Here is a 21,626-nt window from a genome sequence, read left to right on the forward strand (position 1 = left end):
ATTATACCAAACCGCAGAAAAACTCATTATAATTTATCCTAAATTTTAATATATCTTAGGGTTACTTACACTTAGACTCCCTTTGAAAATGAGAAATTACACTTTTTTCAAAAAAAAAATTGAAATTACACTTACATTCTCTCTGAAAATTCTCTGTTTACACATGGCATCCTTCCATTAGTATTTGGACGTGAAATACTGACTTACGTATAAAATAATTTACATAATTTTTCGATTTGTTTCTCATTTAACATTCCCATATTTATATTTATAAAGAGATAAATAATTATATATATGGAGTGATGTTAGCATCATCATACCTTTTATCTCTTATAAGTACATGAGAATGCTAAATAAAGAGTAAAATTAAAAACTTGGGTCATTTTTTTATGCTAACGTCAAAATTTTTCTTCCAAATCTCAACGAGAAGATGATAGGCGTAAACAACAAATTTTAAGTGGAATTTCGTAATTTTGGGGGGGAAGTATAATTTTTTATTTTCAAAGGAAGTCTAAGTATGATTAATTTTTTATTTTATCCAAACGCTTTAAGATCTTATATTTAAAATAAGATTCAATATTTTATAAGAGGATAAGAACTTATAAAATATTTTAAATAATCTTAGCCAGACGCGCTCTAAATGAGCCGACAATGCTGTCCATGTGGGTTTATATCCACATTGACTTTGACTGGTTGGATCAAATATTACAATGCCGTATGTGATCCAATGAATGGCTCACCAGTATTGTGGTACAAACTCACATGGACAGCATCGAATTTTAGCATTTAGATCCATCCCAACACATTCTGCCTAAGTAACCCCACTAGTTTGATCAATCAAGTCTGGAAGTAAATTGAGATATCAATCAATGGCTCAACATATTCTACAAACAAACTACCAAAAGAAGAAGAAAAACCTGTACCAAAGTGCTACATACTTCTTGAGAAATCAATGGACTGAAAATCACCTAACATGATATTCAATTCAAGTAAAAAAAACAAAAACAACAAAAGACAAAAAAATATGATTTTCATACTCATATGAGAAAAACCAAACCGCTTATATACTGAAGTGTTCTTCCCTTGGCAAACTCTGCACAGTATCTGACCATCTCCCAGGTGAATGGTCACTACTGTTAGAAGACAAGTGTGCCTCTGCTCTTGCCTCTCTAATCATCCTCAGAACTTCCCGCATCACCGGCCGACTTTCCGGTGTAACGGAAACGCACGCCATTGCGATGTTCAAGAGGGCACTAAGTTTCTCCTCGGATGCCTCGTTGCCGGATGCCGGCTCGTCGCCTGACTCGGTCTCTTCCTCCCGGACGGATCGGACCCATTTAGGTATGTCGGAGCCATGTTCTTGTACGAGGTCTTGGAAAGGAGTCTTTCCGGTTAGCAGCTCCAGTAGGAGGACTCCGTAGCTGTAGACATCGGCTTGTTGCGTTAGGGGTTTTCGCACGTCGCGACATTCCGGGGCTCGGTAGAAGAGGGATGAAGCACTAGATTCCTCTTGCGAGTCGGGGTTGCGGAACGGAGTTAGTCCGTAGTCGGTGAGGCACGACTCGAAGTCGGACCCTAATAAGACATTGGTGGATTTCAAGTTCCCATGTGTCAGGCCAGGATTTTGGTGGATGTAGAGTAGTCCTGCGGCCAAGTCCTCTGCTATTTTGAGACAAGATGTCCAGTGGAGGGGCTTTGAACCACCTGCCGCTCTTGATCCTGCAAAAGTAGTTCTAAAATATTGAGAAAAATCGAGGCAGATGCAATGAGACATGACCTGTGCGAAGCCATAAGTTTTCCTTACCACTCTTTTTCCTTTGGGAATATATATCTTGCAGTAATTTCAGGTGACATAACATGAACATTAACGCAGTGTAGCAGAAGATTATACTAATTTTAGATTGTCAGGACTATACAGTGGTACCAAATAAAAGTTCCTATCAGTCGAGCAACAAAAAAGATCGGTAGAACATAAATCTACTCTCACTTAGAACAATCTCAGAAGTTTTTGTTCCAGTTTCAACATTTAGTTTAAACATTCTGGAGAACAAATCCTGAACCATCCACTCGTTGCACCTAGCTGATATCAGACACTATTTGACAAGTCAACCATCCCGCCTGTGTACCGCCGACACTAGCCACCTCATAATGTTGAACATGTACCAAGATCTTGCGAGCTGCCCAGTCTAGTAAATTTTGCATTCCGTGTTTTTAGATTCAGGAACGATAAAAAAGTGGTGATTGTTCTGTTCTCAGAAAGAATGCTAGTCCAAAAATCAATGCACAAAGACACTCTCCTGATGACTAAATACAAACATACTTGCTACATGCAGAAACAAATAACAACGAGAATGTAAGGAAATGAAACAGCGTACCATGTATGAGAGAGAAGAGACTGCCATTCGGGAAATAATCATACACAAGTAGACGCTCCTCCTTCGCCTGAAAATAAGCCCTGAGCGTAACCAAATTAGGATGCCTTAATCTACCAAGAATCTCAATGTGTCTCCTGAACTCCTCCATTTTCGGGTACCTTGCGTCTTTCAGCCTCTTCACGGTCACAATGTACCCCGACTCCATGACTGCCTTATAGGTGCTTCCGATAGTCCCCCTCCCCAATGTCTCAGCCGAGGCCTTCAACAGATCCTCCAAGCTGTAACTCATTTGCTGATCCCCTGGTCCAAGGAAAACAAGACTCCCAAGTCCATCGGGCCCTTGGTCCCAAGAAAATCCGCCTTGTTTACTAGCACTACTATCGTCCCGACCACCGCTAGCAACACCACTAGGCGTCCCCTCCTCCACCCCTCGTGCAGCTACTTTACTCCTCGCCTCTGTTTCCTTTCTCGTCTTTCTCAAACACACCATCCAAACTGCTGCGACAACACATAACAGGGCAAACCCACCAACACACAGAATGACTATCAATATAAGTTTCTTGTTCCGCTTATGATGCCCCATTTTACGTGGCACTATCGGGTATGCTGGACTAGCAGATGGACCAAAGTTACACGGTTTTTGAATTTGTAAGCCGCACAAATCAACATTAGCAACGAATGAGGACTCATTGAACCTGACCAATTGTGCAGTTGCTGGGATTTCCCCAGAGAGTGCATTATTCGACACGTTAAAGAATCGCAAACTTCTTTGATTAAAAGGCGGAATGTCACCGGTCAATCGATTATCTTGCAAATAAAGCACATACAGTCGGCTCAAACCAACCAACGAACGAGGAATCTGACCCGACAACATGTTACCAGCCAGAACAATGACTTTTAGACGGTGCATCAAAGAAAGACTAACTGGGATTCGACCCGAGAACTTGTTGTTATTGAGGTAGAGGGACTTGAGGTTTTTCAGGCCAGAGAACTCTGGAATTTGCCCAGAAAGTGAGTTTTCTTTAAAGCTTAAAACCCTTAACTGATCCAATTGATTCAAGCTTTTGCCGTCTAATGTGCCGCTCAAGTTAAATCTTTCAACAACAAGCTTAGTGACCCTACCATTCAAGCATTCTTTAACACCATGCCATTGACAGAAATCACTCCCTCCTCCCCATTGAAGAGAACCCTTCGGGTCTACAGAGGCTTTCAAAGCCAAAAGGGCCACAGAATCTTCTGATCTTGCTTGGGGGAATCCAGACAATAGTAAAAACAATGATGACAACAAGAAGAACAAGAATGAGGGAGAGGAGTTGTACCTTGAGAGCAATGTACCACCACCACCCATTGATGAACTCAAGACACCCCACTTCCTGATTCAAAAATCAAACCTTGAAAGGGAAAATAGTTAAATGATGATGGATGATATGTCTAATAATGAAGCCTTGATTTGGTTCCCATAATTAAAAAAAGAGACATGGGTCAAACTCTATTGATCAGCTCAGCACTAAACACCTAGAGAATCTTGAAAAGGTGGAAGATCCAAAAGGCAAATGGCTTTCTGCTTTCAGCTTTAACACAGCCAATCTCACCACCAAAACCCCCAGATCTGAAACCATTGTCAAAGGGGAAGGATGTGAGGAAAGATCACGGTGAAGAAGCATGGGGGCCTCAATGAATCAAGTGTAAAGTAAAGGGGCGCGCCAGTTAGTGTCGCTGTCCAACCCTCTTAGGTTTATTTGACCCCCAAGATAAGAAATGTTTTTGCTTTACTGAGAGGGTTTAATCAAGAACATAGAGAGAGCAAGCAAAGAGAGAGAGAGAGAGTGTGTCACAGACACAACACCAAGACCCAAGAATTTAATAAGGGAACTCATCTACTCACTGTCCATTTCACTAATGGTGGTTTCCATTACCCTTTACACAAACTGTGAATAATTCAGCTCCACTCTCTCTCTTCTCTCTTCTCTCTCTCTCTAGAATAAAGAATGGGAGAGGGGACTTGGGCGTTTCTCGAATTTCTTGCAGAGGGACACATGGCTGAAGGGCCTCACGTGAAGTTTGGTCAGGAGTTTTTAAGACCCAAAAAATGCCTTCTTTTTTTTTGTTCTTGTTTCTTTCTTTCTTGTTTTCAAGACAACCTTATTGCTATGCTGACTGCTCCCTCAAACTCACACGCCCACCATTGTAATCCATCCATCCATGCATGCTCCACTAAATCCATTTCTGTTTAGGAAATCGCGAAATACATATATCATTTCACATAACTCTCACCAACCAACCAATCACTCACCTTTCATGCTTCCACAAGTTTAATATGAAAAAATTTAAGTAACGTTTCTTTCTGTCTCTGTTTTTTCTCTTGCTTTTAGCACCCAAAGGAGCATTCAATAACACCCCATGATTCATCCGTTACGTATTAATATAATGCATGAGAGAGAGACAGAGTGTGTGTGTGTGAGAGAGAGAAGCTATTAAATGATTAATCTTTTTCACCCTGAAAATGGGAAATGACTGAAGAAATTGAAAGTTGGACAGCAACAAAGCAATAAATGTTTGTAGGTAGGGACACGGGCTCCCAAACCCCTCCCCCCAACCCCACCCCACCCCATTTGTGGCTGTCCTCAAATGCATCAATCACTTGTCTTCATACTTAATTCTTACATCACCAAACTGATAAATGCAATAAAATGCGGGTAAATTACACTTTTGGTCTGTATATTTTAGAATGTATTTTAATCTTTAAATATTTTGAAGTTTAATTTGTATAAATTGTTATATTTTTGTTCTAACTATTAAAATTGACGGAGTTGGACAACAATGTCATGTTAATGAATTCATTATCATGGGGGCAGTTGTTGCAACAACTCCCAACCGCGTCTTCGACCGTTGTCAGAAAATTTTTGACTGAGTTTTCAGCAATGCACCTTACCTCCATGTTTACCTTGGTCGGATCTACACATCCCGCCGACATTCCTTCTCTTTTTACTGTCATAAGTTTCAAAAAATCCTAGTTTACCGTCGGGCGGCCAACATGTCCATCCCATCATTTTTCGACAATAATCATTGTCATTCAACGACAAATGGGTGTTTCTCATTTCACAATGGAAACCTTTGTGGTCGTTCCATCAATTTTCTCGTTTTTTCTGCCACTAGCGAACCCCATAAGTTAAAAAAAATTACTTCATAAAATTATATATATTTGTATAACGTGTACACACATTGTATTATAACTCAATAAAATATTTTGTCCCGAACATATATAGAATTTAAAAAAAAAATGATTGACTTATATCATGTCGAATTGTGGGATACGGGTGGTATAATTTAAAATTTTAATATTTTTAAATAAATATATATATATTATTGGATGCAGGGAGGGACCTATGAATTAATTGGGTTGAAAGGAGTAGGACAGCGTATCTTTTAGTCAATAAAGGCAATATTTGCATTAATCAGCAATTATGTTGGTATATATACACCTAAATATGTTGTGGACGTGTGGGTATGTTTTGGATTCAAAGCTCAAATGCATTTATATTAGGGGTTTAATGTAGTATGATCCATCTCATATCGTAAATGAATAAATTATTATATTATTAAAATAAAAAAAAACAACTTATTTTGTTATCTTTTTTAAAATAAAATAATTTACCTCTCTATCTAAAAGGATAAATTGCTTCGATTTAAAATTTATAGAGAGATAATTTGCTAATTTGTTTTGTAAGGGTGTGTTTGATATACTACAGTTTTTTCTATATTTTAGGGGTGATTACACTACGAAACCTTTCAAAACTGTGAAATTATATTCTTCCTAAAACCTTTGAAAATAATTATTTTCATCCCTTTTGAGAATTCTCTATCTACGATTTCCACCATTCGTTTTAGAATTTGGATGAAAAATATCAACGTCAATAAGATAATTATATAAATTTTTAATTTTACCCCTCATTTAACATTCTTTTAGTAATATTTTATATACTTGTAAGTTGGGTAAATATAACATATATATATATATAATACATAATGTATAAAATGTATTGACCTTAAATTTAGCAAACACTAGCAATTTTTGTGGTGTGTCTAATTAATATATATACATGGTAGTTTATGTGGAATACACAAATGGGAAATTGACTACTTTTTTTTATTCATTAACAGCTATAACTCTATAATAATACTTTATTATAATTTTACTCTAGTAACTTTATATATATTACACCTACCACCTTACAAGTATAAAATATTATTTGAGAAAACGCTCAACGAAAGTAAATTCTTTGATGACGTCAGTATTTTTTTCCGTCCAATTCCTATAAAAGGGAATAGTTGTAGACGAAGAATTTTTAAAATAATTGTACATATAATTTCGAAAGTTATTTAGAGATATAAAGTTTTCAAGGATATTTAAGTATAATTAACTCGATATTTTGTCTTTTATTTTTAGGTATAACGAAAACATGATATTCTTACCAACTTACGACATAATAGTCCTACGATGGAGTGATGTTATATGTTTCTATTACTGTCCTCTATCTGGTAAAGAATCTTATGGTTGCATGGGAAAGTCTCTTAACTTTTCCTCTCTGTATTGTGTTGGAGTTCTGCAATGGGGTATATATGAAATGCTAAATAGATTTGGGTTGAACTCTCCACATGTGGAAGGTTCGCCTTAAAGAAAATCATGAATATGAGTTAGTAACTAATATGATTGTTTGAAATTGTGCATATTTTTGGTCCGCGTTCAAGCTATTTCTCCCTTTGTCTGTGTCTGATGTCTGCAGTTTAACACTAATATATGCATCCACTTCGATGCATACTTGATATTTGTCCTGTTGGTTGCGACGCCATATCTGCAGATCATCGTATATAGAAGATATGGTGAAAGGAGGTTGTTGAGAAACTGGTTTTCAATGTGGAGTATAGTTAATTCACATAGAATTTCTTTGGAGAAATGAAACCATCGGAGAAGTTAAAATTCTACCAACATGACTTTCTTGCCACAAACATTTGCGTAGAGAAGAGACTGGTTGTAGTGTGCTGTAGACGTAGATATGCAGTGGAATACACTCTTGCGGGAGCATAGAAATTCATACAGAGTTACTCTGTGATAACTTACAATTGATTTTTATTTCTGCCCTTGTCTTTTTTCTGGCAAAAAGAGGCTGGGAAAGCACAAGTGATAATCAGTATGCATTCTCAATTCTCTTAACATTACAAATTGGCGGTAAAACGGATTAGAATTTGCTGCAGTAAACAGCCATTATGAAAGCATAACATGCCATGATTAAGCATAGCAAGGTTCACTTGTGGTGTTTAGGAAGAAGTAAAACTTAAATGAAGTGTCGAAGAGTTACATCCTCATCTCCGGTTGCTGGTCTATGCTTCACTAAATTCTGGAGCATCTCCTTGACTTAATTCGGAAGTGTCTTTCTAGGAGCAATTATGTGTTTTCCTGCAGCAGTCATAACTGTGGAATTTACTCCTGGGCCACCATCGGCATGTCCCTATTAAGGTTTCATGAACAAATTTGATGTTTATCTCACTTTATATGACTTTATTCTTGGTCATATTCATATATTGATTGAATAGACATCATTGTAATTTATTCTTGTTATTAGTCAAAATAAGTAAAAAGGCATGCAAGAAAGCAGCTAACGAAGAAGCATATACAAAATAACAGAGAACCTTCTTGGCTCAAAAGTACAACAACGATGAGTATCTAATGAACAACTAGTCAGAAGAGTTGTCCAAACCATGATGCATAACAAAGTTGGTGCATGGAGAACTGTGGTGTGAATCGTAGCAGCATAAGAAATATAGCGACCCCACGACATATAACAGAGAAAATGTTATGGTCATTAAATAAGAAACAAAGATAGAAACTCTGCAAAGAAACTGGCTAATGAAGAAGCATATACAAAATAACAGAGAAGCAACCTTCTCGACTCAAAGTACAACCACGATTAGTATAATAGCTAACATCTAATTAGAAGAGACATCCAAACCATGATGCAGCATAACAAGGCAGTGTTGTCAAATTAGCAGCACAAGAAACAAAAACCACAGTCCAGGCCATATAATAACACAGAAAAAACTCTGCATGAAACTCGCTGGTGAAGCATATACAAAATGATAGAGAAGAAACACCTTGCACACTCAAAAGTACATAAACAATGGGTATCTAAAGATTAACTTGTCATAAGAAAATGCAAACCATGATACACAACAAAGCATAGGATGGAGAACTATGCTGTCAATTAGCAGCATAAGAAACAAAACCACTGGCCAGGACATAATAACTCTGGACATATAACAGAGGAAACCCTGTCGACACCAAGATAAAAACTCTGCAGGAAACTGACCAATTAAGAAGCATACAAATAACAGAGAAACCTTCACAACTCAACTACAACCACAATGAGAATCTAATGAACAACTCGTTAGAAGAGACATCCGAACCATGATGCACAAGTGGAACTATGCTGTAAGTTAGCAGCATAAGAAACAAAACAACACAGTCTAGGACGTGTAACAGAGAAAAACGTTCTGGGCATCAAATAAGAAACAAGATAAAAACTCTGCAAGAAACCAGCTAACCATACAAAATATCACATAACCTTCTTGGCTCAAAAGTAAAACGAGTATCTAATGAACAACTAGTCAGAAGAGTTGTCTAAACCATGATGCATAATTTGGCGCATGGAGAACTGTGGTGTGAAACGTAGCAGCATTAGAAATATAGCGACCCCACAACATATAACAGAGAAAACCTTATCGTCATTAAATAAGAAACAAGATAGAAACTCTGCAAAGAAACTGGCTAATGAAGAAGCATATACAAAATAACAAATCAATGTAATAAGGATAAGGATAATGACAATATAATTTTAAGAAATCAAACAAATTACATTACTAACTATATTCCGCTCGTTCGAAATTACTAAAACCTCCTCCCTAAATTTTAACATTTACAGCCCCAACCCCATTTCAACGGCCAGTAATTTAAATTTGATTGAACGTCAACGTTCTATTTCTACAAATATACAAATGTAAAATATTCTTTGTAAAGAAAGGTACTCTTTGATGCAAAAACTCAAAAGAGGAAAAATTTACAATTTCAAAAAAAAAAAAAAAAATACACAAATGAAGATAACTAATAATTAACATGCAACAAGTTCCCATCCTATGTGAAGGAGGCCCATGCAAAACAAATGGGGAGCTTCAAAAGGCATGATATGATGATGTCAATATCCAGAAAAACGCAAGGAAGAAGAAAATTTCTGCTGTCAATTCACTAGAACGTGATGAATAAAAATTTGAGGTAGTTCAAAGATTTGTAGGCTCCAACCCATGAAGAAGCATATACAATGTACATTTGATGCAGCCAGACTTTTCAAGTGGATGTCAGAAAACTCATTCCCTCTCTACCAAAAACAGAGAGGGAAAACAAAAGAAATTGGGAATGTTACCAAATCAAAAATCACCAATGGAACTAGGTCTAATCAGCTCTGAACCTTTGTTGAGGATGTTCGAAATTCTCAATGTCGTTCAAAGGAGCTCCATAGGCCAGATGCATCAGCTGGGTCCTGAAAGGTCATAGGTAAGGAATTTAAGATGAGAACTATGTTGTCAATTAGCAGCATAAGAAACAAAACCACTGGCCACGATATAATAACTCTGTACATATATAACAGAGGAAACCTTGTCGACAACAAGATAAAAACTCTGCAGGTAACTGACTAATTAAGAAGCATATACAAATAACAGAGTAGCTTCACAACTCAACTACAACCACAATGAGCATCTAGTGAACAACTCGTTAGAAGAGACATCCAAACCATGATACACAAGTGAAATTATACTATAAGTTAGCAGCATAAGAAACAAAACAACTGTTTAGGACATGTAACAGAGAAAAACCTTGCGGTCATTATATAAGAAACAAGGTAAAAAACACTGCAAGAAACTGGCAATGAAGAAGCATATAAAAAATAATATAGAAGCAATATTCTCGACTCAAATGCACAACAATGACTATCTAATTAACAACTTGTTAGAAGAGCCATGTGAACCATGACTTATAACACTGTGTTGTCAATTAGCAGTATAAGAAACCAAACCACTGTTCAGGACATAAAACAGACAAAGCCTTGTGGCCGTTAAAATAAGAAATTCTGACTATTTGCTTGTCCCAGTAGCATCTATATAAGAATACACAACTTCTTAACATTAATTCACTATCTACCAATACAGAGTAAAAATATAGTTCCTACAAGAGTTAGATGTAGTTAATAACCACGGCGAGAAACTTACAGTCTCTCGAATAGGAGGTTATCAACATAATGATCTAGGTGAGCCTACTGACCGTTCACACAGATATAACAGCCATCTAGCTGATGTATGACTGGCTAATTGGCCACCACATGCAGAACAATTTTTCAAATACATGAGACAAGAAACCTGTTGTTAAAAAATCAAGCAACTATACAGTCCGATAATGGAAGCAATATCCAATTGTTAAAAGAACAACTGACCAGAGTAGCGAGCACGAAATCGAAGCCACCGTGAATGTTGAAGGAGAGGAGCTTCGGCATGTCATCGTCGAAGTCCGTCTCGACGCCGCAGTACCGAGATCGCTCTTGTCTCCGCCATATCTCTCTCCCAGCGGCATTTCTCTCCCTTCCTTCTCTACGAGCCGGATAACGAGGTTGAGTTGTGAGTGAGTGTGTGTTGCTTGGAGGGGGAGGTCAGGTTTATAGAGGCGGTGAATTAGGGTTTTAGCACCCTGCTCCAACGGATTAATTTTCTCTCTGCTTAAACGGTCAAATTACAGCTATTAACAGCTATTATCATCTTTTCTTAATTTTTAATAATTGATTAACCGCCCAACGGACTAATTTTCTCTCAGCTTCAACGGCCAAATTACACCTATTATAATCTTTTTTTAACTTTAATAATTGATTAAGAAAAATACCAACGGCTACTTTTTTCTTACCGTTGGTGATTTTTTTTTTTTTTTGCAGTTGGTTTATAACAAATTATTAATTTTTTTAACACCACAAATTATTTTTGTTATGCCTAGCCATGATAAATGTTTTAGTCACAATAATAAAAATCACAGCCAACAACCATTGGGTGGTCGTGGTCAATAAATATTAGCTACAACTATTTATTTTTAACTATGACAATTATCCATGGTTAAATTTTAATTTTTTTCTCATAATAATTATATTTATATCCCGTAATCTATGATTTATTTACAAAAATTTCTTATGTCTTTTGCGTAGTATCAAAAATCACTCATGACAACTTAAGTGGTAGTAGTTTTTGTAATGATGTTGGCATTTTTTTAGGAATTGTGTGCATTTTTTTAAAAAATAGGAGTCGTTTGTGCAAACGATAATTCTTAATTTATGTATATACATATATTAAAAAAATAAAAATAAGTTATATAAATAAATCATATATTAAAAAGGTGCACTTATAATTATTCCCTTTATGTATTGCAAAGTTGAAAGTAAGAATAGTGAAGCATGTTGAGTTTGAAACATACTATAATTATTCCCTTTATGTATTGCAAAGTTGAAAGTAAGAATAGTGAAGCATGTTGAGTTTGAAACATACAAAAAAATTGGCTCCCGTTTACTTATTTGTGTAATTTTATGTATATTTTGATATTTATAAAGAGGAAATATAATATATATACATATATATAGAGAGAGAGAGAGAGAGAGAGGGACAGAGAGAGAGAAAGCGAGATAAACACCATTATATTTTTTCTATAAGTACAAAATTATTATTTAAAAAATATTAAATAAGGGATAAATAATATATAATTATTTTGCTAACATTGATATTTTTTGCTTCACTCTAATAAAAAAATGTCAAGTATAAACAGTGATATTTCGAAGGGAGTGTAGCAGTAATTTAAAAAAATTTGGAAAGAGAATATAATTTTCAAATTTTAAAAGAGGGTCTATATATATTATCTTGTTGATGTCCCTAAATCCTTAATAGAGTAAAAGTCCAAAATACACCATCCACCAGCCCAATTTGTATTCAGCTAGCAGCCCCCCATCAGCACGGAAATAAGGCCGAAACGTTATTTTCTATTTCACTAAATTGACAATTCCAATAATTCATTTTTTACTTCACAAAAAAATTAATATGACAATCACTAAATTGACAATTCCAATAATTCATTTTTGACTTCACAAAAAAATTAATATGACAGTCTCATAAACCACCGCTTACAAATATAAAGAATTTTTTTTTTTTTTACACTAGCCGTTGTGGGTGCATATAAGTATTAATGTAGATGAGGCGACCTGGTCTACCCATGGGGCCACATTGAGATTTGGGCGTTGCAAGACAATTTGTACAGCTTTGTTTGTTCTTCTGTTGTATTTGGAGTGGGGAGCAATTGGAATATATGTGCCCGTTTTTCGCCTATTGATCTCACATCTCTACATCTTCAAAATAACATCGGCCATCATACCATGCATTCTTGACCCCCTATATCACACAAACAAGACTCCCCACCAAACACAAAAAATCACATCAATAATTTCTCCTCAAACTGACATCTTACAAAGAAAATAATTGGTTTGAAAAGGTGACACAATGTGCATTTTACACTTTCAACTACACTTTTACGTTCAACATTCACAACTTCAAACTAGCCGGGGAGGGAAAGAAAAAAGGAAGAAAAGAAAGGAGAAGTGCAAACTGCATTTGAGAGCAAGCCGACATTCACAGGGAGGTTCGCCCTTACACTGAGAAGGTTCCGGCCCCTGCTTAGTTTCAGCTAGGAGCTATCTTGAAACCTAATCGCATCATCATCATCATCATCATCCTCCCAACCCTCCAGTTGTTACCCTGATTTATTATCTGCTTCCCATCACCGGATAGGATGATATTGTGTTATCCCGCGTTTTGGAGGCAATTTCCTCAATATGAAGAGAACGAGCGACGATGGTAGGATCTCCACTAGCTGCAAAATAATGGGTCAGAATTTCAACTGGAAACATACTACAGCAAACAAGATACAAGGACCAAAGTTCTCTTAATATTTACTTGTACCATCTTTTCTTATCAAGGAAAATAAACCTCACAAAATAAGAATTGCATATGAACAAATTCATAAGAGAGCAGAAGCATGCATAAAAGACAATAAAGTAGGGTTATGCTTGGGTCTTTTTAGCTCTGGAGGGATCAGAACAACCCCAGCTGTAATCACGAGAATTGCTGATTTGTCACAATTCGTTTTACATGTACAAGGGTAAGGATTTCTATCCTCAAAACATTCTACAGTGTTGCTAGAATACAAAGATCACAAACGAATAGCTCATTTATATCAATTTTCTTCTTTAAATACTGTGTATATGAAATCAAACAGACTTGAATTTATCCATTTGTCTCCTCAATGAAACTATACCTCACAAAATAACGAACCTATGCATTCAACTAAATGGTAAGAGCAAACAACCCAGGAGAAAGGATTAAAAATAATATATAAAAGAAGAAAAGACAGGTGACATTGCAGGAACACACAGCTGCTAAAGATTTTACTTTGACTGTATCCTTAAGATTCTAGATGTGCTTGCTTGTGGTTCATTCTCTATCCAATTACGACAAGCCAGCCTCTCGCACATCCCTCCACAAACATCCTGGTGATTTTCTTGATCCCGAAAGCACAAATCAACCAGACCAAAACGACATAAATGTACCCAATGCTTAAAAAGTTCAAGTACTACAATCAACCCAGTACTTACAACAATTGGTGAGTAATAACCCCATGCCAAATAAAGTGTGTAGAAAAATGTGGGCACAACAAATTGGAATTCCATCACGCAAAGAATAGGCAGAACAAGCAAATACAGGCATATAATACGTGAACAGTGGGGCCAGCTGTAGTTGACTAAGGTTCTCAATCGGGGCTGCCAGGTTGGCCTGGTTTGAGCCTGAATGGACAGTCTAAAGATCAGATGGAATTTAGGTAATTGTAGGGCGATGATGAGTTGAACTGGATGTTGCCAGGATACTGCTACATAAGCCCAGCCGAAAAAGACCAGTTTCGGTACCAGTTCAGAAGAGTTTGTCTGGAGAGGTAACAAATATTTGGGATCAACCGCCATAAAGAGGGGTTCGAATAGGCAACTCTCACCTTAGGTATAACTTCTTAATAAGGGCATTTCTCATAATTCTGGAGCGTAACAATGATCAGTTCCTGGAAAAATCACAGTGCTCAAGCGGAATACTTGAACATTTTTTTGGTTCGATGAACTTTTAATCTCTTCAAGAGAACATTCAACTGATTTACAATGCATTTACTGAACTCGCCAAATTAACACAAAGACAAACCTCAAAGATATGTTTCTCCAAAGCTGACTGGCTGCTTTCCTGTAATCTAATTAAATTTCTGACTGACTTTGTTAGATTCTTCTATGTCTACACTCACCAAAAACTTTCTCACATACATCAGTTAGTACTTGTGTCTTGTGTCCTCAGAGATCTAATCAAGCTCTTATCTCCCTGATTATTATTGAACATAGATATGATACAGAATCCTTCTTCATGACCATGTTCAACATTATTTTCACTCTGATGTCACCAAGATTATTTTTATTTGAGTCGTGCTACCGATACTGGGTATTCACAAGATGTATTCAGCTAAAAATAGGCTAAAATAATAATTAAAAAGAGAGAGAGAAATTATATTAGGTGTTAATTGCTTTATGTAGGCTTTTAGGTACTTTTACTTAATTATAAAAAGCTTCTTGAAGGGAAATGCACATTTCCCTGAACAAACCCTATCTGAACTCCACCAATACAGAAACCTCATTGCTTTGAGGAATAAGTACCCTTGTAATTAAACTGAAAAACAAGATATAAAAGCAGCAGTCAAAACAAGAAGCCATCAACAACACTTTGTTGATACAAAACTTCTTAAGCGTTTTAAGAACAATGTTTCATTCACATAAAAAGTCTATGCTAAAATAATTTGCAACTATCCCGTTCAGGATGCATGAAATCAAACTCAATTATATATAAACACCACAAAACATTATACATCAGAAAGCATACCAGGTAGTAAACAAAATTAAGAATAGGATGATCCAGGACATCTAGATCTGCAGCTGCATCAAATGCATTAAAGCACATCTGTAAAATGTGATAGAAACAAAAGTCAGACGATGAGATCAATAACTGAAACTACACAAATGTACATAGATAAGTAAAGTATACAGAGACACTGCATATACATCCACAATGCAAACATAAAGACAATACAAGCATACATATGGCAGATTTATGCATACATATAGGCATGGACATAGAATACAAAGGCATACACCTATACAAAGACAAACACGCATACATGTATACGTGTACCAAGAGCTGGTGCGGACCAGAAATATTGGGACGGAGATAAGAGCTTCCGAATAAGATACACAGTGCTTACAGCCAGAAGAGATGCACAAGAGCAGCCATTGCTCATTGGACACATGTTCATAATTTTCTATGTATAGCATCCATATATTTCCAAAAATTTTAATTTCATACTACATGGAAAGCATGTCTAATTGTTAATACTAACTATTTTGCATAATTTGATGGTCATTCTTCAGTAACTTTTATTTCAAAAATTACTTAAGAAATTGTTGAATTAATACTCTAAAAGAAATCATGTATATTATTTTTATGCTAGAAATTACAGCTGTAGAATAGATAGTTCTTTTAAATAGTCAAATATGTCATCTTTGAAACCAAGAGGTCACAACATTGCCCAAAATTTAGAATAGAATTTATCTGTGCAGTCATAGTAATAATGATGTTTCAGTCGGTAATAATTCCTTGCATTTATTCCAGGTTATCAGAAAATTAGAAGTAAACGAGGAGCAGGGTTATGGTCAGGGACAAATGAAATTATGGAGAAAATGTGTGATACTAATTCCTTACATAAATCTTTAAAGCTTTATAACAACAAAAAGAAAAGACACACCAAAACAATCAGCCTACATTTCCTATTTTCTAACAAAGAACTAGCCTTGTTTAGATCATTTTCCTTAATCACTCCCAGACATTCATTTGCCGTGCCTTCCATCAAGTTTGTAGTCTGATTAATTTGAGTAAAAGAGATTAAGAAATAAGAATTAATTTAAAACAAAATCATTATAAAATCCGGTAAATTTTTAATTAATATTTCAGAAATAATCAGAACCAAAAAGTCCTAATTAGTGTGAGTGCATCAATAAAACTAACAAGAATAGACTAATGAATGGTGATGAACATAGAAAGCAATGCTATAATCGTCTAATATCAATTTATCAGTTTGCAAGCTGGATCATATCAAAAATTAAGCGATCAGCCACTTCTAAGAATAAGTATACGGCTTACCATGATGCATCTAATCAGAAAACATGAAAAACATATTGTTGTCACATAGCCAACCTGAGTAAGTAAGAGATGAGGAGAAAAGTTAAAACAGAAACATATTATATTAAAAGACAAGAAACGTTAACCAGCTTGATATACCTCCTGTAGTTTCTTGCGCCGTCCTTTTGACTCCACAGGGAATCGTTGCAACATTAAGAATAATCTGTCCAAAGAAACATTAAAGGTCAAGAATGATGTGAATCAGCAGCATACTGTGTCAAAGTAAAAGGACTAAATGACAACTGTATGAAATTCGGATATATCTGAAAAAGGACCAGTCACAAATTACGCAACCATTCTTGGGTTCTGTAGGAATCACCCAAGGAAAAACACTTATGGGCGATACTGAGAAATCAATAAGTCATCAACTTCTCTTTCAGAACTCAAGAATACCAGTATTAAGTTTCTGGACGTGCCCCTTCCACAGAATAGCACTTTTGACTTCATAGAGGTCGAGTACACAGTCAACAGATATATCACATTTAAACTTCTCTCTATTTTGAGGACCACTATGTACAAAGGAGTAATAACTTCTACTTCCAACAGAAGCAGGACAGCAAGGAAGCAAGAGGTCAATCCTATTTAAGAAAAGAGCTAATAGCAACTTAAAAAAATTCCCATTGATTCATAATCTTACGACTTACTTGACTTATATAAATAGTACGAAGCCTGATTGATACGGATATCAGAGGAGCACACAGCACAACATTAAAGAATCTACATCTTCAGCATTAGTCAATTATCAAATAGGAAATTAGTTACCTTCCACCATAGAGAAGAAACCCCAGGGCTGCAAATAAAGAAACACCTGCCCATTGACAAATTTATTAAGCATACTGGAAGCAATAGCATAACTAATGCATATATATTCAGCACAAGATCAAAGTACAAACCTGCAAAGAAAACTTTGGATAAAATCATCACTACATGAATGGGCTTCCACCATAGAATTAACCACAAAGTTATCTGCGACAAATTAGAAGAACGATTGTTACATGTCATACATTCTCCGGAAATATCTTGGGAACGACCAGAATAAGCAATTTGTTCCTAGAATTACTTATATGGTAGGGCCTTGTTTGGTTTTGTTTGTCATTCTCAATTTTCAATGTTTCCAAGTGACTTCTTGTTTTTCTAATAGGTTTTGTGTGACAAATGAAAATATGTGCGGATTAGGATGTTTTGTGATAGGTTTTCTTAGGAAAAGACAAGATAAAATAAAAGTATGCTTGGATTACGATGTTTTATGATAGTTTATTATACAAAAAGGCGTGATATTTTGCGTAATACTTTTTTGTATGAAAAGATAAGTAATGGATTTTTCGAAATTTATGGTCCAATCTCAAGGAAAAAGGCCCAACCAACAGCAACCTAGTGTTTCGTACATCTCCTCATAGGAGGAGTGCAGGACCGTAAGATACAGAGCACATAGATAATGAACATCTTGTCAAACTTTTGCCATATAGCTGTATCTTACTGATAGCAAATTCATATTACTTGTCCATATCTCATAAAGTAAGATTTGGGAACCCTTATCAGATGTAAAGCTCCCAAGCACATCTCAACGTATCTTCGCAGGAAGAAGAAATGTCCATTCTTTGCAAAATAAAATATATTCCCCATATACTGCAAGGTTTTTCCGGACTCACTTCTTAGAACAGAAAAATGAACAAGAATATTCACCTGAATCGCATACACCACACCATTTATTGTGTAAAAGCTGGGCCTCAACCCATCAGTAGATACAGCACGAGCCTGGCATTTTTTTTGAAAGTAATGAGTTGCCACCTAAATTTCGAACCAAGAGCAAACAAGAACCTACTAGAAGTATGTAGACCAACCTGATAATAAATTTCCGCCCAGAATAATACAAGCAATGCATACGTCGTGAAAAACGCAAGACTTGGCATATCAAGCAAGATATGTTGAACAATCTAGCAAAATGCAATACTTATCAGAAAATACTAATTAAAACTTTTAAGCAATTAATAACAAGCATTAAAACTGATACCTGCGGGTTCAACTTTTGAACATCCCGACGGAATGCAAACACTACGCAACGAACTAAACAAACAATGAAACATAACATTCTTTAGGTAAAAGGTCCAAAATTTCACCCAAAATTAACAAGTCTAACAAGCAACAACACCATGGCCAAATATTAAATGCACGAGATACAAACCTCCATTGACCAAGAAATTGAGGAAATGGAATACTTTCTGGGTAGTCCAACCGTACTCCGGTACTCTCAATTGTATCCTCACCAATTGTATCTACAATGAATAAGTAAACTGCTAATGTTCGCATTTTATCATAATCAATATGGGAAACAAAACTTGCAAGAAGCTTGATGGAATTCATAGCAGCAAATAATATTAAATAAGCCCTTGACAGATCCCAACGCAATTAGTTAGATACGAAAGCTACTGAACAAAATCTTCCCAAAAATTCGAAACTAAGTTTCACTCTGCAAAAACTCTACAATTCAAAAGCAGGCCCCAATAAAAAGCCTATTTATTACAGTGGGCGAATTATCGGAATTTTATTTATAAAAAGAAAAAGGAATCTTTGCAATGCAGAAAAGAAAAGGAACAACGAGCAAATAAATGTAAATATTCCCAAACATCATCATCCTCAAATTCAAATCCTGATGCAAATCAAATAATCAGAAATGATTACAAGGGCAACAGCGCCAACGATCCCATAAAGCACGGCGAGAACATGAAATATACGATCCTGCCAAGCGGCCGACTCATTCACTGTGTCCCACCAACTCGTTGCGTCCTTAAGTCGGAGCGCCAGCACGGCCACCTCCGCAACCATATCCGCGGACCGCAACCAGAATACTACGAAAGATTTTAGGGTTCCGGATCAAAAAAAAAAAACTATTCGGCTTCCTCCCAACTGAAATCGAATATGGGTCGTTGATTTAGGGGAAAATTCTTGAAGGGGCGGTGAGAGAAGGAGAGGTGGAGAAAGGAGTTTATAGGAATCGTCAACACGTGGATGAAGGTAGGGGAGAAAAGTGGGGTGCGCGTGTTTGCTTTGAGAGGGCGGTTCTGGAATTGAATTTGGATTTGGATTTGGAATTGTGTGTGAGGATGAAATTGGGAAAGGGAAAACTCTCGGCTGCCGAGTCACCCACCGTTCTTGAATAAATTCGGCTGTGCGAGAGGAATTGTGGGGTACGTACGTGATCGCCCGCTTTGCTTTTGCTGGTCCAACCTGATGTTGAAATAAATTGTCAGCAAAATGATGCCATATGTTCGCCCTTCGTCGCATGGGGTCAATTGCAATTCACCCCCTTAAAAATGTGAAATATTAATGTTTTTTATTTTGTATAAATTTTTCATGTTATATAAGAATAGATTTGGATTTAATTCGCGAGATTTGTATTTTATATTAGAAGGTGTTGTCAAGTTTATATATTTCATATGAAAATAAGTATAAACGAATATATTTTAATTTTAATTACCGTTTCAAAAATTGAAAAACAAACAAACTGTTCCAATATATTTGATGAAGGAGAGGTGACTGCATCAAAGTTCCACGTAATCCTCTCTTTCATATACTTTTTCTACCACTCCCCTACCTCAAATACTTCCATCACAATGGTGCAAACCGGAGGCTGGATGCATTAAAATTAATTTTGATAGGATGAAGAGATAAAAACGTTACCACAATATTTGATTTTGTGTTTTGATCCATTTTAGAGATAGGCAAAAACACAAAATCTTGTTTGTTTTTATGTTTTACACACTTCCACTAGGTGTGCAATTGTAATTTAATTTTTTTCCCCTTGCTCGTAGATGTGGTAATGCTATTGCGCATTCTCTAGCTCAAAATGCAGGCGAGCGTGTTGTTGCTCTTCTAATGCTCCCTTTTACATTATTCCATTATTGTCTTTTGATACTTCATGATTTATAATATTTTATTTTTTATTAAAGAAAAAAAATAAAAAAACACTTGATGTGTATACTTCGATTAAATATTTGGATAAATTACAACAGCTCCCTAAAATTTGATATTATTATAAATACTCTCTTATTATTTGAAAAGTTACAGATACTCTCATGATGTTGTAATAATCTTGATAAGTTTACAGAACTAGAAAAAGAGAGGTGGGAAATGAGGAAGACATACAGACGAGAGGAGAATTGAAAATTGTAATTCATTCATAATAATCAGCCCCAATTTTACCAATCTGCTTGATCTAATAGCTACTATCCTCCATTTTAATCGGACGCTCCTCATTTAAAAGTCGCATTTTGGCTGAGAAGTGCAACAGATGTTTGATAAAATTGTGTAACCCTATGATAGAGGTTTGAAATTGTCAATTTTGTCCTGATTGTACTTTTTAAAAAAATAAATAAAATTTGAACGAGGTGGATGGCAAATTTGAAAAATTATAAAAAAAATTATTCACTTAATCCATAAAAAATTTAATTTTTTTAAATAAATAAAATAATAATTTATAGTCCACAAAGGCATTTTGGTCAATTAACCATAAAAATTGAAAGGAAATCTAACGAAAACTAATTAATTGGAGTAGTTGTTAGACGATCGTTAAAATCAGAAAAGTATTGGTATTTGGTTTTGCAATACATTGCACCATATAAAAAAAACTCATTGTTCTTCGCTGCAGGGGTTGCAATGCATTGCACTTTTTCTAAAAAGTTTGCAGTGTATTTGGTTTTGTTTATGGAGTGTTTTGTTTTCGTATTTTGGAAATAAAAAAGATAAATAAGTGTGTGTTGAAAATGAATGGTATGTTCGGATTGTGTTTTGAGGTAATGTTATATAGTTTAA

General features: G+C 35.7%; 2 protein-coding genes across 2 annotated transcripts; both read right to left on the reverse strand.

Annotated features, from left to right (window-relative positions):
- LOC105156134 (inactive leucine-rich repeat receptor-like serine/threonine-protein kinase At1g60630) lies at positions 829-4,733 on the reverse strand. The gene is made up of 2 exons (XM_011072185.2): positions 2,376-4,733; positions 829-1,719 (listed from the first exon to the last, which is right to left on the reverse strand). The coding sequence occupies exons 1-2, from the start codon at positions 3,721-3,723 to the stop codon at positions 1,061-1,063; spliced, it is 2,007 nt and encodes a 668-aa protein (XP_011070487.1). The 5' UTR covers positions 3,724-4,733; the 3' UTR covers positions 829-1,060.
- On the reverse strand, positions 12,923-20,041 carry LOC105156136 (tobamovirus multiplication protein 3). Its single transcript, XM_011072186.2, has 11 exons — positions 19,497-20,041; positions 19,000-19,090; positions 18,829-18,881; positions 18,659-18,751; positions 18,501-18,572; positions 17,711-17,783; positions 17,580-17,625; positions 16,917-16,980; positions 16,779-16,832; positions 15,465-15,542; positions 12,923-13,371 (listed from the first exon to the last, which is right to left on the reverse strand). Exons 1-11 carry the CDS (start codon positions 19,638-19,640, stop codon positions 13,279-13,281), a joined length of 861 nt encoding a protein of 286 aa, XP_011070488.1. The 5' UTR covers positions 19,641-20,041; the 3' UTR covers positions 12,923-13,278.

Source organism: Sesamum indicum, linkage group LG2 (assembly GCF_000512975.1).
Source record: "Sesamum indicum cultivar Zhongzhi No. 13 linkage group LG2, S_indicum_v1.0, whole genome shotgun sequence".
In the NCBI taxonomy this organism is placed as follows: Eukaryota; Viridiplantae; Streptophyta; class Magnoliopsida; order Lamiales; family Pedaliaceae; genus Sesamum; species Sesamum indicum.